Below are 18,389 nucleotides of genomic sequence, written 5' to 3'. Positions count from 1 at the left end.
CCCACACTCCGCGTGAAGAGACAAAATATCGTTGATGAGGCAAATTCTTTTTTAAAATCTCCCTGTGTTTCCCCTACCTTGTCCGCGCGTGTAACGAAAATCCCTATTGAAATCTCATTATATATTAACACTATGAAGAAATATTTTCCCTATCAATTTCTCTGGTTATATAAGACCAGGGATAAAATGTCCAAGAGCTTTTTCCTCATTCCTTTCTGTGTCGCTCTGTGTGCGCATCGCTTGTACATATGCCTGCTTTTTCAAAATGAAATAAAACGACGTCACGAAATCAAAAGTATCTTCACTGTCTTCAAAACTGCATCATGCTTCACATAAAATAATGTTACATATATGTGTAATGATATTTTAAACTCTGATTTCAATCTAATTAATTTCGAAGATTTTATCTTAATTTAGCCCATAGTAACTTCATTCTAAAATATTCTCTTATTTCGTGATTTAATTCCACTTTCTCTACTTAATTAATTCAAGAGAAGCTTTATAAAATTGTTGAATCGGCTAAACGCCGACACTTTCACACGCTCGGCTTGAAGGGGTAAAAATTGTCCAGTAAGCACATTCTTTTTAAAACATCCCTGTTTTCCCTTACATGTGATTGACATGCGTCAGAAATCCCTATCAGAATCTTAATAATATATTAGCACTATAGAGAAATATTTTCCCTATCAAAATCTAAGGTTATATAAGACGAGGGATAATTTATTTCTTGCTTCTTCCCCACTTCTGCTTTTTGTGCTGCGTTGCGTTGTCCACGCCTTCTTTTAAATAACCATACTTTCCCGATGGATTAAAAAAAATTTTAAAATGTAAAAAATCTTCTCACTGTCTTCGAAACTGCATTCTGCTTCACATAAAATAATACTTTATATTATATTATATTATATATATATATATATAATAAATTCGAATCCTGTCGGCTCTTTAATATGTAACATTATTTTATGTGAAGCATGATGCAGTTTGAAGACAGTGAAGAGATTTTTTTACATTTTTAAATTCTTTTTAATCCATCCGGAAAGCATAATTATTTACAAGCAGAAACGCGGACAAGACGTCCGCCACAGCACAAACAAAAGCCGAAGTGGGGAAAAAAGGCCGAACTAAATTATCCCTTGCCTTATATAACCTTAGATTTTGATAGGGAAAATATTTCTTCACAGTGCCAATATATTAATAAGATTCTCATAGGGTTTTCTGATGCATGTCAATCACATGTAAGGGAAACACAGGGATCTTTTAAGAAAGAATGTGCTTACTGGACATTTTTACCCCTTCACGCCGAGCGTGTGAAAATATCGGCGTTTAGCTGACTAAGCAATTTTACGAAGCTTCTCTTGAATTAATTAAGTAGAGAAAGTGGAATTGGATCACGAAATAAGAGAATATTTTTAGAATGAAGTTACTATAAGCTAAATTAAGATAAAATCTTGGAAATTAATTAAATTAAAATTGAGAGTTTAAAATATCATTACATATATATATATAACAAAAAAATTTTTCGGTTTCAACCCATTTGAAGTACTCGTCACGTCAATCTAACGAGAAAATAACAACCTTTCAGCTTCAATTGAATCGATTTTCATCACCCGGTTCCTTCACATTTAAGAATAGTCGGTCATACACATGTGACTCATAACACATTGACCCCGACTCAACCAAAGGTCAATGCGAAACATCATTTTATCACTCAAGATAAATTGGCCATGCGTAATATAAATTGAGCCGTGGAAATGTTAGTACCATATCTTCTACACTTGATAAAGGGTGGTGAAAGATATCGCTGCTGTTTTATGTTTCCCCCAGATAATCTTTTCCGATTATAAATATTTATTTATGATAGGTAGAGGCCTCCGTATAGATTTGTATAGAATAAAGTATCCAGCTCAGAACATGAGTGGACAAAGAATTAATATTAAATGTTTCAGATTGCATGATAAAATATCATATTCACTATCATTATATATTAAATAGATTAACTCGTAAATTATTGAGATATGTCTGTCCAGGAAAATATCCTCGTCATCTGACCACAACCCATAATTGCGAGATCCATCCACAAAAACCCTCAATCAGTTTAAAATTTTCTAACTAAACAACTACAACTCTCATAATGTCAATTCGGACAATAACATTTAAAAACTAAAAAAAATGTTTTAGAATATACATGTTTTTCTTAATAACTTTCTAGATATAACAGTCATAATACTTTTATCGGTACGTAAAGTTATATTTGTGTAAGTTTATTTAAAATTTTCCTGAATGCAAATTCGGATTTTCGATATTACATTACAGTATTTTATTCCTCTGTAAACCAGCCATGCTGAAATTGGTGCAAAATATGTAAAAAAATTGAAAATCAATTTTTTAATTATGTAATTGCGAGAATTTTATATTAGGGAAAAACACCGATTACGAAAACATATCAAAAACACTTAATTATATTTAAAACCTTATACTGAGAGGAAACATCTAATTTATTTAAGAAAACTGATTTTGTTGAGAGATCGAAAAAACATTTTCTTCATACATTACTATTACTCTACAATTTTATAATCTAATTTGCTAACACGGGATTCAAAAGTTCTAAATTTCAAACGAATGGAAAAGTACTGGCCAGATACATAAAAAAAAAAAAAAGAAGAAGACAGTTGAAATATTTTTAGTACCAAGCCACATGTAATTCTAAGAATTTATATTTAGCAAATAAATTCGACATTCAAAGATAATCATCACGTTTTCAGAAATCATTTTAACTATATATCTAAAAGTGTAAGGTGACAAGCTGAAATCCTTATTGTTATCAATAATTTTTTGTGACTTAGGACGAATTGCAGTTCCAATAATTTCAAAAGCATTCGTGCTTAAATCTAATAAAAAATCTGTAATTACAGACAACTGTATTAAAAATGAGGCTCTTGACCAATAATTATTACAAAATAATGATAACTTAATAGCGAAAAAAGTGAATCTTTTCTGTCAAAACAGATTTACAAATTTCATTTTTCTTCGTAATTGAAAAAAAAAAAATGCGTTTCGAAGATGAACATGAAATAAGTTTCATCTTTTTTCTTTTCTATAAGAAATATCCATAACTTTTTATTAGATAAAATTATTTCCTATTTTATGGATGTGGTAATAAACTCAGACAAAAAAATAATAAACTTAGCCAAGAATAGAAAAAAATGGTAGTAAAAAATATGAGGTATCTTACTAATAACTATAACCACTTAGATTAGAATAAGAAATGTCTCCACAAAATATATTATTGTTTAAGCACCGAGCTGAAATTCTATATTAACTACGTTCCATCCATTTAATGTACCTATAATTTCATCAAGATTTAGAATTACAACTACTCAAATATTTATCCGCATAAGATATAAAGTCGGCGAAAAATAAAGAAAACTTCACATAGAATTAAATCTTCTGTATCAATATACACACTTTAAATGGACAAATACGTCATTTAAACATTACTTCAAAATCCATTATTAATTTTCATAATATTCATTGAATTAACTAAAAATTTAGTTTGTTCTGGAAAAGAAATTGTAAAACATTAATTTAGAAACAGTACAGAGAAAAGTTATTCCTAAAAATAAACACTGACAGCTAATCTAAGATATTAATTGTAATTAAAAATTGAACCCGGAACAATCCGAATAAATGAATAACAGTCCTATGATAAAAGCGATAACTTACCTTATCATTCGAATTTTCTGTTTCTTCCAGTTTAACATTTTCCACTTTAATTGGTATTTCATTATTTTCTGCAGTTTTGCTGGGCAACTAGAATGGAAAAATAATTTAAATAACTCGTAATTATTTACAAAGCTCTTAATAAAGTAAAAACAATAATACAAATGCTACCATTAATGTTATAGTAGGCAATTCAACACAAACTACAAGTTAATTGTCAACAAAATAAAATTGATATACTGAAAATGACATATGTAAAGAAAAGCCAACAACTTCTTTAAAACAAATAAACTCACAATTAACCAGATAATACAAGTACATGAGCAATTATTGCTCATATATTTGTCACACACAAAAAAATGGAATTATTGTAGATAATATTGTTAACTATTAAAAAACTTTTCATACAAAATGCTAGATTCTTACTTTTATTTATTAAATTTTTTAATTATATTTATAAACTTAACATATTAGTGAAATTATACTACAACAGAGAATTGTAAAATAAATGCATTAAATGACACTTTTAAATAAAATAAATTCAGAATCCATGCATTCCAAGTACTGCTGAAATTGACCCTTTTTAATTGCTATTCTGATGTTAAAAATATTTTTATTAAATATTTACACAATACAAAAAGAGAAAAAATGACGTGTAACATTTTTTTTTTCTTAATACAATAAAAATTATTAGAAAATTAAGTAATGTGAAGCAACTGATTTCAAATAGTATAGTTTAAAATTTAACTTTCAATACATTGTTAATAACATAAATTTTAAAGAGTTTGCGTCAGTTTGTTTAGAAGTTCATTAATTCTGAACTGTGAAAAAAAATGGTATATTGTTTTGCTAACGGGACTCACTATCATACTATCGATTTCATGTCCACTAGAGTAAATTGTGTTTGCCATAGAAAACTCAAATAACTACGATTCTCTGAATAACAAACACATTAATTAAAATTTAAAACTAAATTTCAGAAACATAAGCATTAAAATTTGTCTATATATTTAGAGAAAATAATTTACATTCCTATTACGTAACTACATCCAGATATTCATTAATTCGTTGAGTACTGTAGCGCCCGAAATGTATGTTCAAGTGAAGTGCACCTAATAAATACCCCTGCGAAATTCCCATCATCTTGAGTTGACTAAGATTAACAGAATAATAGTAGCGAGCCCTTGGTTCGTTGAAGAAGTTTACGCAGGAAGAAGGAAATGTCGACCATATAAAAACTTCCGTAATTGACTTAGGCTATGCAGAATCCTGTATGTATTTATGTATATCATATCAACCCCTAAAAAATATGAGACATAACTATTGTTTTTGATAGAGAGAAGGGAATATGTCTATTTTTAAAAGAAAAATTCGGACGTTTCAGTATTTGCTGTTCTTTGGAATTAGACGGTAATTAGTAACATACGAAATAAGTTTTGTGAATAAATCAATTTTTTCTATAAGAAATCAATATGAGGGAATAAAAAATTTTAAGGTATCAATGAAATAGTTAAATCTCATAAGCAATTATTCATTTAATAAACCGAAACCATAGTCCAATTAACAACAGAAACTCTGATGAGATAATAAATGAGCAAGAATTAAGTTTTCTACTTCAACAAATGGTTTGAATGAAAAAAAATCCAAGCATCATCTATTAAAGAATGAGAAATATCATCTATATGAGAAAATGCAAGATCTCTTTTAAGTTATTCAAGAAAGGACGTGTCATATTGATATACGGCGTAATATCACTCTGTAAATGCGTGTCTTACTTAATGAAAGAAATTTTAAAAACAACATCAGATGCCGTAAGAGCTTTAACTTAAAAATAACTTGTTATTACACACGGAAGAATGGTACCATAGAAATGGTTTAGAAAGCCTTACTTGCAGACGGTTCCACATATAGTTATATGGAACCATCCCATATGCAGTTAGTTAATATTTCAAATGATTCAATGCATAATTATATATAGAGGAAGAAATAGTTTCCTCTGTAGAGATAACACTTATAGCTCGTTACAATAAGACCGTGTTAATACTTTTTGCTAGTTTAGAACAAATATTTTATGAAACTAATTCATTTATTAATGAATGATTACTATATAATAAAATCTAGTCCACTAGTCGGCTTTCGCAACCAACTGGGTTGTAAGAATTATTGATCGTATTCAATTTTAATAAATCTCTTATGCATAAGTTGATGTTGGCGATGACATCAAGAAAGTAGTTTTAAACATCAAACTGATAGGGGTTAATATTTACTATTTTAAAAGCCCTAAAGTTGTGTTTTTTTTTAATAGACTTACGCTAGTTCTGTTTATTGTGTAAATGAACTTTCCAAGCTTTTTAGCGGTGAAAAAAAATTATTGATAAATACTTTAAAAAACAGTGGAAATGATTTGAATTTTATTGCAACAGTGAAAAGCATTGCTCAAAATTACTTAATATTTTTAAAGAATTTTCAAAATCAAGAGCAAAAATGCACGATAATAAATTGGTATGACTAGATAACTTAAATTTCAAAGAGAAGCAATCATAAAAATTATTTTAATCAGCATTATTTTCAGAAATCATCGTGGTAATTACCAAAATCTCACTTAAATTTTAATTTATTAAAATTTCAAAAAAAAAAAATCATTCCGAAGTCCTATTTTTTTTTTTTTAAATATAAATAATCCAAATAAGGATGTTCGCAGTAAAATGATCTGGTTCTTTAGAAACCAACAGACATATAGATATAAACAAGCATTACTATTTTATTATTAGTACACACGGAGATGTGTTAAAAAGAATTAATGGATTATTGAAATAAGATAAATTTATTTAAAAATATTTTTGAATTTTAAATATATCCAAGAGCATCGATGCTCCAAACAATGCCACACAGTTCACAAACGAAAAATTAATTAAATTTGTCTCTACACTTTTTTAATATTAACTTTTTGGACTGTTTTACCCAAATGATTTGTACAGCACCCCTTGAGGGAAAATTGCTTCTTTTTTCAGTCAACTGTCCCTTTTATCTGGAACTAGTTACACGCCAGTCTGGATGTACACTCGTTGCCATGCCAACGGTCTGGGGCGTGTTCGGTTTATCCAAGGTCTCAATGGCTATCCTCAAAAGCATCTAGACTAAAGAGGAGGGCTTTTAACGAGGGCAGTAAACCAAAAGCCTCACCCTTTTACTAGTACTGCTTTCGTTTATGGTCAGCACGTGGGTCAAAATTTAAAATCTCTCGACTGTTCATCAATAGTTTTGGTTTATTTAGCACAAAATCTTTTTAACCGCCAGATGTAGAAGCATAAGTATATTAATAAAGTTTGTCAAAATTAAGGAATTGGGTTTTTTTTTTAAACCATAAACCATAAAATTTTTGTTATTTAAAAAAATTATGATAATATTTTGTTTGACTTAAATGCTATACAAAATGATGTCAATCCATGCTCAAGCTGGGACAGTTTTGAAATCTATTCTGCAAATAGGTGGAGGAAAAAGCATCAATGAGCAGATAGATTAAGACATGCACAGTTATATTTGTCATATGACTTTAAAGTCTAATTTCCTCCATTTGTAAATGTTTTTCAGGCAACGTGTTAAGAATATCAAAACATCTCCATAATAACATTATCAGAAACAAAGAACGCAGATTATTTCTCTCAGTATTGGTAAGTTAAGTATCAAGGTAGCAAGCAGATCATTTCTCGAACCTGCAATGTGAATTTAAAAACAAGACAAAAGGATATAATGTCTTTCTCGGATATGTATTTTTAAAGAAGTAGTAAATATAAGGACATAATTTAAGTTTGTATCAAAGACTTGCAATAAACTTTAACGCGCCAAAAAATGTTGCTTTTATACAAAAACAGATTGCTAACAAAAATTGTATGGATTTTTTTCACATTTTAGAATGAGCTTCCATTAATATACAAGTTCAAAAAGTACTTCCATATAAATAAATCTTTATAATTTATCATATCAAGGGCAATTAAACGGATCCAAGATCCAAGTAAAACTATCTCTTCTCTTCGCAAGAATTATAATCGAAAATAAAATAAAAATTATTTCTTTAGAGCGCTAGTTAAGCTTAGTGAATTATGCTTAAGGTCTGTTTTGTAGCTATATGAGAGCTATTTTGAAACAAACTTCATATGACTCAGCCGGCACTCCTTTCAGCTAATTTACGTGCCACACCCTCAGAGTATATTTAAATCCGGTGATTTAGCGCGTATCAATCCCGCTTAGACAACGATTCTTCGGTGGAATTTATTTTAAAACATAGAATCCTCCGGGCAAATGGCGGGAGCCTTACAACTAGGCCATAGCAGCTTCTCTAGTAGCTATCCTCTTCTCAAATGAGTAAAATTTTAATATCAGAAAATAAATAAAGGAACAAGTAAATATATAAAATAAAAATAAATATTTTTTCAATTTTATTTCAGAAAATAGAAACTATATTTCAATATCAGAAATATAGATTATTATACCGTCAATTACATGTAAAAGTGAACTTTAAATTATAAAATTTTAGCCACTTTCGGCGATCAGCTGTACACCTGTCACATTAACATTAGTTATATCAATCAACTTCAATGAACTACGCTTTATCACAAAAAATGATAGTACACAATAAACACACAGCATTTTTAATGGTTACCTACGCTTCCAATATTGTGGAAATAATTTGCGAAATTGGATCGGTTCTTAAAGTTGGCGGCAGAAAATTTAAAATTCGAAAGTTCTTCAAACTTAGACATCTCTTGAAAATGGAAAGTGGTAGGGCACTATTACTGAAAATGATTGAAGTATGGAGAGAGAATAAGCCTTCACAAAAATCGGAAAGTTAATAGAATAAATGAACAAGAATTTTTTTTCCACATTGGGAATGCATGGTGAAACGGTATTTTCGAGATTTTTCTGGAAATTGCAGATGGGTGGTGAAAGCAACCATTGATGACATATCAAGGGTTCATACGCCTTTGAGTAAAAAAAAAAAAAAAAATCAGCGGGACATATTTTCTGATTAAAATGCTACCTCCTGCATAAAATTGTGAATCATGGTCAAGACCTTGACCTTCAAGAGTGCTCAGATTTTTATTTTAAGAGTTCCGCTGATGACAGTATGGATTTCATAGCGTAATTAAAGAAATCGAATATGCATTTTGGAAGCCATTTTTTCACTGACTGAAATCAAAATTTGGTACAAAACTACAATTTTAAAAGAAAGGTAACACGCTAAATTACATTTACCTAAAGCGTTGCGTTTTTTAGTTTTCGTGTTTACATGCAAGTGAAAGCACAGACGACAGACGGTCACAAAGACTGATTTGTGTCAAAATTTTTTACGGATATGCACTTCAGATACTAAATATGTAAACCAAATTTCTTTATGTTTTGTAGTCATCACGTTCATTTCTACTCGAACAGCCTGTAAGACAACTTCCCGCGAATGAATTTTATTTAAAATTTGCCAAAAATCTAGTCTTTACATTTGCTGTAAAGACTAAATCCAAATTCCAAATATCTAGTTTAAAGCGTTTTTGAGTTATCCTGTTCATAGACAGACAGACATTATGCCAAAAATATGTTTTTCGAATTTAAGGAGAATTGAAACTTGGATATTCCTCAAAATCCCAAGTTAATTTTGTAATGATCACAATGCTCTCTATATTTCACACACCAGAGAATAAAAAGTATTGAATTGAAAATGAGTATTGCCGAAATAAGACCAAAGGTTTGGTTAAGAGAACGGTTCTTTGTTCCTGCCAATTATTTTAAAACTACATACACACATATATTGTTTTTAAATCTGAGTAAAACTGTAAGGCCCTCAAACTAAAATATATATATATATATATATATATAACAAACTAGAAACTAATCTATACTTATATAAAGCTCAATGTGTGTGTGTGTGTGTGCTGGCGCTCTACAGGCCAAACCGTTTGACCTACAGTTACCAAATTTGGTACATGTATACCTTGGAGGTCGGGAATGTGCACCTGGGGTCCCTTTTTTAAATTTTTAATTACAATTTTAATTATTAATTAAAAACTAACTTTCCCGCAAAAAAATCTTCATTTTCCCCACCGCCATATGAATAAGGCTTCAGGTTTTTTTTTCCCACGCTAATGAGGCTAGGCTTAAAATTTTTTGGCCGATTATTTAAAACGATTCTGTTTATTTTTTTAATGTTTTATACATTTAAAATTAAACATTGTTAATTAATCGATCTTTCAGATTCATTCTGAAGTACTTTTGAATTAAAATAACGCCGAATAAAGGAAATTAAAAATGTCTAATCTGCATAGCGTTATCCCAACTGGCGTAGAAAAATTTACGCATTTGCGTTACAATCTGGCGTTGAAAATTCACGCATGCACATTGTGTTCTGGTTGTTGACAATTATTGTCAACGGATGCGGACTTGGTTTAAATTATTTTTAAGCTAGTTGTATGTTTTTGTAATTAAATTGTATTTATGGTAGTTATATATTTTTGTATATGCTTATAGTTTTAAGTACATCGCTTTTTAAGTAGTTTTTTTAACCTGTTTTCGACCGATTATTTTAAACGATTCTGTTTATTTTCTTAGTGTTTGATGCATTTAAAACTAAACATTATTAATTAATCGATCTGCTCATGATAAATCTGAGAACATTTTGTTGACAAATTCTTGAGATATTATATAAATTAAGAAAGATATTCTTTAGTGCCCATAAAGTTTAAACGCTCAGCGACTCTGTTTTCAGTAATCATATTATAAAAAAATGCTTGGTTTCAGTAAAAAATATTATTGCATTAATTGCAGATTAATCCTTTCCACTTTAATTTAAGGCATAAATTCTACGGGTGCTAACAGAAAATTAGAGAGATACATATTACGTTATGACTGAAGGCCTTTATAATATTGTGAGTAAATTATATGACTATCAAAATTTGAAGTTTTATAATATTTTGATGAAAAAGCTCTTAAAATAGAAATTGCATAAAATATTTAATTATTAAAATTTTAACAAACATTAAAATGGGCGAACCGGCTGGTCGCCAAAGGCGGCTAGTACTTAATATTTTCATGGTATATCAATAATTTTAATGACTTTAAATAATAACTTTCATGGATAATGAGAGTTTTAGGCGTAGTTCAAGAATGGTTTTATATTAACTTCAATCGCGGATTTGAACTGGCATTCAATATGATGTTTATCTGATGTTTTCTAAATGGATAAACTCGTTTTGCTAGATTAACCTACAAATTCCCATCAAGACTGAGATCGTTGTTTATTTATAGCAAAGTTTCAACATTATATGATTCGTGATCGGAAAATTGATCTATTATTTAAATATACAGATGTATTATCTTGTTAATAGATCCATCCTTTCTCTACTAAGAGTTGCAATGGGAAATGATGATAGATAATAGTGCCTTCACTTTCCTCTAAATTCTTTCTTTTTTTTTTTTCTTTTTCAAAAATAAATGCCAAATATATAATAATGAATAAAAAGCAAAGCTCTGTGCCATCTAACTGATGATTTGAATTTAAAAAAAATAATTCCAGTAATGCTTCGAGCCATCGAAACTACTTTAATACCATTTTCTTCAAAAGAAAAATGAGATGCACTTTTTAGGTATCCTAAGCCATTGTTCTGCTCTTAAATTATAAATGCTATGTTTTGTGACTCATTAGTATAGAAAATTTAGAATTAGAAAATTTATATTGAATAACTACAATAATTATATTTTCTTGCAAATACGAATAATTTTAGAATATCAGAACATTCTGGTAAACAAAATAATTTCAAATTTTTATTGAGTGATAAAATTTTGGGTCAGTTGTAAACAATTTTACAGACAGACAACTCATTTATGATAAGGTAAAATTTTCAATTTGAACTTTTTACATGGCGAGTTTTATTTGTTTTGGTATTATTACGAAATTTCAATTAAAAAAGTATAAAGTGAGTAGTATTTTAATATAATAAACATCTCAATATGGTTAAAATAACTTAATACATAACATACATATTTAACTTAATACATTTAAGTTACATATGGTTAATATAACTTAAATAAATTAAATAAGTAGTTTTCAAGTTTTATGTGAACCCATAGTGCTTTTTTTTTATTTGGCCATTTTATTTTAGAAGAAAAATGCTCCAATGATACTTTTGTATGAATTTTTAAAAAGAATTTCCATTTTTCTTTATAATAAAAATTACAATTCATATCTTTTATTTTTTAGTTAATCAAAAGTATTAACTTTTTTCCTTAAAAGTTTTTAATGAACCTATATAATTTCAACATCAATGGTCTTTAAAAAACAAGAAACAATGAAAACTGAGTGAGAAAAAAAATCCAACAACAGCAGTGAGACTGACAGTCAAATAAAAGACAGAATCTACAACACTTGATTAGATTTCTGAACTTTAATTAGAAGACTTAAAACATTTAACTCTGAGTCACGAAACAAGCTTTTCAAGCCTCATAAAGCTTAAATAGAAGTCCGCAGGATAAGGAGCTTTAACTATCAACGTCTGGAATTTTCTAATTGGAGCAATAAGAAATTTATGCGTTAATTTGAAAGAATTCAAGTAATTACTTAGCTTGGGGAAATTGCTGTGAAGTGCTAAAATAGTTTTTTTTAAGTCTTTTAAAGTTTAAATAGTATTCAACTAATCTATAAGCCAAAACAACTAATAAAGAAACAAATATACAATTAAAATATCTCAGTTTTAAAGCAATTCAATTTTTTTTTTGAGATTAAAAAGGAAAGGTTAATGAAAAATCCCCCCCCCTAAAAAATTAAAAAACAAAATTAAAAAATTCGAAAATAAAATACTACATTCTACTCAAAAAGTAAACTAAAAAAAAGTGCTCAATGGGAATATTTGAACCGAAATTTCAAAATGAAAAGAGAAATAATCAAAGCAAACTAACATTTATTCTAAAATTCATGGCCATACAAAAATAAATATTTAAAACAGGCGAGCACTGTAACCTTGGTATCAACCGCTCTTCCAGATTTTCTCCGTTACGAAACGTGCTCTGTAACTGGCAGTCGATCGAGTTACAGATTTTAACCTCTCGTATCAGATTTCAAGAGGCATCTTTATTTTGACAAATATAAAACTCGAACAACTGTCAAAGTAGAGAAATTGGGGGTATTTCACATATTTCGGTATAAGGCAGCTTTTCTCTAAATAATGAAAAAATTTGATGTTTAATGTTTTCATATTACTAATGAGTAATTTATTTTTATAATAGTTAAATGGTCTTGAATTGGACTTTTTTATGTTATCATTCTTCATTAGACATCTATTTCCTTGAAAACTATATTTTATAAACAAGAATGGAGTGTAAAAAGGAAGATAAACTTTGTTAAAACAGATATGATGACTCAGCACAAAATTGTTCGCTTCTACTGATATAAAAAAAATTTCAATTAATATAAGCGCAAGCCAAAGTATTACACGAATCGCTCAAAAGAAAATGCTGTAAAATACAGTGAATAAAAATTAGGAAAATTAATGTTTTCAATACAATAATAAAATTAATATATAATAAATATTGTTAATACATATCGATCTAGATAAAAGTGAATAATGAGTTAATTCTTTAATAAACAAATAGAATATTATTATTCCGATTAAAAATTCTTAAATTCGGAAGATATAAAATAAAATGAATTTAAATGCATTGGCTTCTAAGCGACTCGTACAAAAAAAAAAAAAAAAAAAAAATCGAAATGCATAAGCTTGTCAAAGAATTATTTTTGTCTTTAAGGCAATAATTATGAAGATCTCAAACCAATTATAGCAATCAACTGGGGATTATAAATTACAAATTCGAGAATTATTAAAATTTTTGAATAGCATGTAACTTTATAGTAGTCTTTCATAGCAATATACATTAAATAAATAAATTTCTGTAATATCCCAGGAAAAAAATGACATATATTAAAAGCTTTTAAACGATTTTTCATTATCCACTTTATATCTTCTGCTTCTATTGAAATGCTGACTGCATCGAAACTAAATAAAACGTGATATTTATTAAGTCTTAACTATCACGGAAGAGTCACTAGAGTTTTCATTTATGGATTAAGGGAGGGTCAAGAACCCTTTTTTTCCATTAGTCGCGACAAAGCGACAGAGAAATGCGAGCCACTACTCACTTCTTGTGTGGATGGAATGTCACCGGTAGCTGTCTCGGTCTCCTCTTTCACTTCCGGTGCAGCTTCTGCAGAAGAAAAAAAAAAGAAAACAGTTAGTCGAACACTCAGAAGGACATATGGAAAAACAAATGTGCATTAGAAAAATATTTTGATTGCTATCAAATCCAAAGTGCGTAGAAAAGATGTCAAACTCCTTGCCAGCAATGAATATATTGTAGGAAACTTTTTTTTCTCAACTTCTAATCATTCAAAAAATTTTAATAGCAAATTCTAATATTCGCTAATGATTTAAATAGTTTATAAATAGTCAAACATTTTTTTAAAATTTATAATACATTTTATTTAATTACGAACTATTAAGACAAAATTTCATGCTGACCGCAATGAAAAATTGGTTATAATAAATATGTTATTGCGGTGAATCGGCAGATATTTGATTTTACATAAAAAGCAAATTCGTTCTTTTATATATTTTATTATTATGCAACAAAACGCATCCAGACACTAAATGACCGAACATAACAAGCAAATCCTGTTCTTTTAAATATTTTATTATTTATTTATTTATTTATTGCAACAAAACACATCTAAATACCAAATGACCTAACTTAAGTAAATTACGTTTTTATATATATTTTATTATTATTATTTATTTATTGCAACAAAACACATCCAGACACCAAATGATCGAACGTTCTTTTATATATTTCATTATTTTTATTCATTGATTGATTGTGACAAAACACATCTAGACACCAAACGAAGGAACTATATGCAGAAACAATGTGGAGTTCATTTATTTTTACCAATAATATAATTCCACATCCATCTCCAACGCCTGGGTGGACCCAAATTGAATGAATTTTAGTCAGTAATAATCTTTAGTAATAATCTAAAGATTTACAGTTGAGAAAAAAAAAGAGAAAAATAGCAGAAGTTTTCTTCTCTCATTTCGCATAACATAGTATGTCACAATTTTTATTTTGTAACATAGACAAGAATCCTTCTATTTTGAGCATCTTCCTTTCTTTCAAATGAAATCCACACTCCGATATAAAATTGTCTGAGTTTATTTTTTCTTGTATATTTTGGGCACGGAATAATGAAAAATAAAAGTAGTTCTTTAAAATTCTTGCGGGACACTACAACCAGTAGGATCAATCGGCTAATAGTTGATGCCATGATAGTTGTAGTGACATCATAATTTCAACGTAAAATTACAAATATTAAGATATATGGTTAAGTAAAAAAATAATTTAAACAGAAAGGTTTAAAAAAAAAGTCAGTTTTCCAGCATAAGTAATTTAAACGTCTTTTTCGTTCCTTATCATTACTTTCATCATTTCGATCTGGGGCAATTCAAATGCATCATAACAATATTAATTTATAAAAGGTTATTTGATATATTTGTTCATATTTTGTTTACGGTGAATTAGTTGAAGCTAATTCAAAATATATTCTATGCTAAGTTTCGATAAAAAATACTATACATATATTGATAGAAAATACAGAAAATGAAAGGAAAGATCCCACAGCAAACAGAAAAAACCCCCACATAAATGTTACGTATTTAACGCAAGAAATACATTTAGATGACGGCTTTTCGCTGCGTATACAAACTTATACAACTAAAAAAAATCTAAAATCTAAATATCTAACGATTTTGAATATGCTCATCGGCTAATGAAAATCTCGTCTTTAAAGGGTAATGTTTGAGGGTTAAAGGGAAGTTGAAAAAGCGCCGAAAAATAATTTTCTCCTTCCATTTTTATGATTAACAAACATCTTTTCGTTTTTTATTGATTAGTATATTGTTATTGAATGTCTAGGATAATTATTTTGTTACTGACTAAGGAAACAAAAACCGGAAAAAATAATTTCATTTTGTAATATTTTTATTTTTATAATATCCTTAATTCTTAAAAAAATGGAGAAATACGAAAAACAGCAAGAAAACAGATAAAAGGATGCAAAATGCAAAATTAAGATTTACTTAGAACTCAAAAAAGTGATACAAATGAATTTGCCATTTTATTTATATTTTAAGATAACTTAACAATAAAGCAACTTGGATTTCTTGGTAAAATAATACAAAGTGTATGGGAAAATATCAATATATCTTTTTCCAATGAGGCATTTTTGAAATAGTAATTTTACGTTCATTTGAAATTCAGAAATGTTTATTAAATTGCAATTGTTGAATATTTAGAAATTCATGGCTTTCACTAAATTATCACTACCTATTTGTAGATCTAAATGTATTATTATTTATAAAAATTATTATTAAGTAATTTTTTACAAATACCAAACAAGATTTTAAATTTAGCTATAAAAATAGAAATAGCAAATAATAAAAGGTCAAAAATTGTAGAAGCATGCAAACTAATTCGGTATACACAGAATAACCTTCTGAAAATCTGTAGCTAATTTCTAAAATTATACACAGAAAAACTTAAAACGTCACCAGATCATCAAGTAAAAAATTATATAAAAAGTAAATGGTTTAAAAGTTATTCATTATTTCAATGCATATTTAAAAAGGTGAAGAAAGCTGAGTTTTTGTACAGATCTCGTTAACCTCAATCTCTGTATCTTCAGAAATCTGGAAGTTCTCCAAATTTCTAAATTTGCCCGATGTTTTCATTACTTTTTTCTCCCTCCTTCAATTTACTCGAAATGTCCGTACATTCATTTGGGTTCACTTTCCATATCTTTTTATTTCCATTTCTGAAAGTGGTGTTTTTTTTGTTTTTTTTAATCCAATCACTATTAAAGTTTTTTCTGCCTCTTTTCCTCTTAAGTAGAGAAGGAACCATTTTACTCAACTTCTTTTGTCGAAACTTCGATTTCTTATATTGCAATTACGAAAGTTACCCTAAAACAAAAGTAAGTGGCTTTCGTTATTTCCTAGTAATGTTATCTAGATATCCAACATCGATGTAGGAATAGAATTTAATACATTTTCTTAACAACATATAAGTCTGGAAGGTAGTTAGCATAAATAAGAAGATAAAAAAAATGCTTGAAAACGAACAGAAATTTTCCTTCCAATAACATTTTGTAAATAAGTTTGGAATAAATTACTCACTTTTGTAGTCAACAGTTATTACAATCTCATTTTCTCAAAACTTTGGCTGGAACAAAGCAATTTAGAAATGCCAAGTTGAGAGTGTCATAGACAATATAGAAAAATCACAGCATGTTTTTAAAAATTGCATTGCTATTCTTTTTCAAACTGAATCTCTAATCTTAAGTATTTTTTTAATCACAAAATTAGATTCATATATGGTTCATTTGTTTTATAAAAATAAAGAAGAAGCAAATTATAATGATTCAATCATATACGGAATTAAAAAAATTTCTGCCAATTATAATAGCACTAAAATAACAAAAAAAAAAAAAGAGTACTAAAATTCTAAAAATAGTAAATATTGTGGTCAAAGTTGTCCATATTTTGCTTACATGATTTTCAATTTCACAACCGGTCAATGGTCAACGATCACTTGGCAAAATTATTATTAAATCTGTCATCATTGGCTATTAATATAATTAAAACTATTAACTAATAATACGAGTATCGATTATCTCTTTAAACCTATCCATTAAAAAAAATCAATTGAATTTCGCAATTCATGTTTTTAACATCTGTTTTATGAACAAAAATTACGCATTTTCATTATTTCCTATAGTAACTTTCGGTATTAGCTTAAATATTCAGAAGAAATACCATGGCATTAACTACAAACAAATATTTATAATATAAACAATAAATAATTTGTAACAGTTGCGTTCAGTATCATCCTGTGATATGGAAAATACTAAATTATAATTCGAAATTATGGTAGGATATTTTGAATGAATAATAATTTGTGTCTGTACAGAAGAAAGATATTTTCTGACATAGTATCTATGTCTAGGTATTATCTATGCCTATAGTATCTAGGCATTTTGCTAAATTTGAAGTGAGCTTTATTTTGATAAAAACAATTAATCAATCGAAAGTAAACAAACGCTAATTCTACTTATCATCGCAGTTTTAAAAAAAAATTATTACAAGAAATTTTAACAATTACCTTTTTAAAATTTAAAAATGAGGAAAGTTGAAGGTAATAAAAGAGGAATACTAACCAAATTTTTTAAAATTTTAGTACGAGAAAATACACCACATAATGGAGGAAGGGGTGTCAAATTGAGATTAAATCAAAATTAGCCCTTTAATCAACTTTAACATTGATATTTACCTCCAATATTTGGAAAGTTCAATTCATATAAATAAATAATATTCAAATGGTTAATTATTAAAATGGTTATTAATTATAATGGTTAATAAATTATTAAATGGTTAATTATAATGGTATTAAATACAATCTAGTAACTATATCCTACATAATATCTAGCCATGGCAGCTTATTTTTACACAGTAAAGAGACAGGCATATCTTCATACCAAAAAATTATTCTAAATAATGTAAATAATTATATTTTATATTATT

The 18,389-nt window shown here is 28.0% G+C and overlaps 1 protein-coding gene across 7 annotated transcripts in view; it reads right to left on the bottom strand.

Moving 5' to 3' along the window:
* LOC129969272 (uncharacterized abhydrolase domain-containing protein DDB_G0269086-like) overlaps nucleotides 1-18,389 on the bottom strand; it is a 105,816-nt gene that overhangs the window by 29,548 nt on the left and 57,879 nt on the right. For all 7 annotated transcript variants that reach the window (XM_056083755.1, XM_056083758.1, XM_056083759.1 and 4 more), the window contains exons 2-3: nucleotides 13,898-13,962; nucleotides 3,724-3,810 (exon numbers count right to left, since the gene is read on the bottom strand). In XM_056083755.1, coding sequence (XP_055939730.1) covers nucleotides 3,724-3,810; nucleotides 13,898-13,962 — 152 coding nt within the window. The remainder of the gene's footprint in view (nucleotides 1-3,723; nucleotides 3,811-13,897; nucleotides 13,963-18,389) is intronic.

Source organism: Argiope bruennichi, chromosome 5 (assembly GCF_947563725.1).
Source record: "Argiope bruennichi chromosome 5, qqArgBrue1.1, whole genome shotgun sequence".
NCBI classification, from domain to species: Eukaryota; Metazoa; Arthropoda; class Arachnida; order Araneae; family Araneidae; genus Argiope; species Argiope bruennichi.
This window is presented reverse-complemented; position numbering and strand designations above follow the sequence as displayed.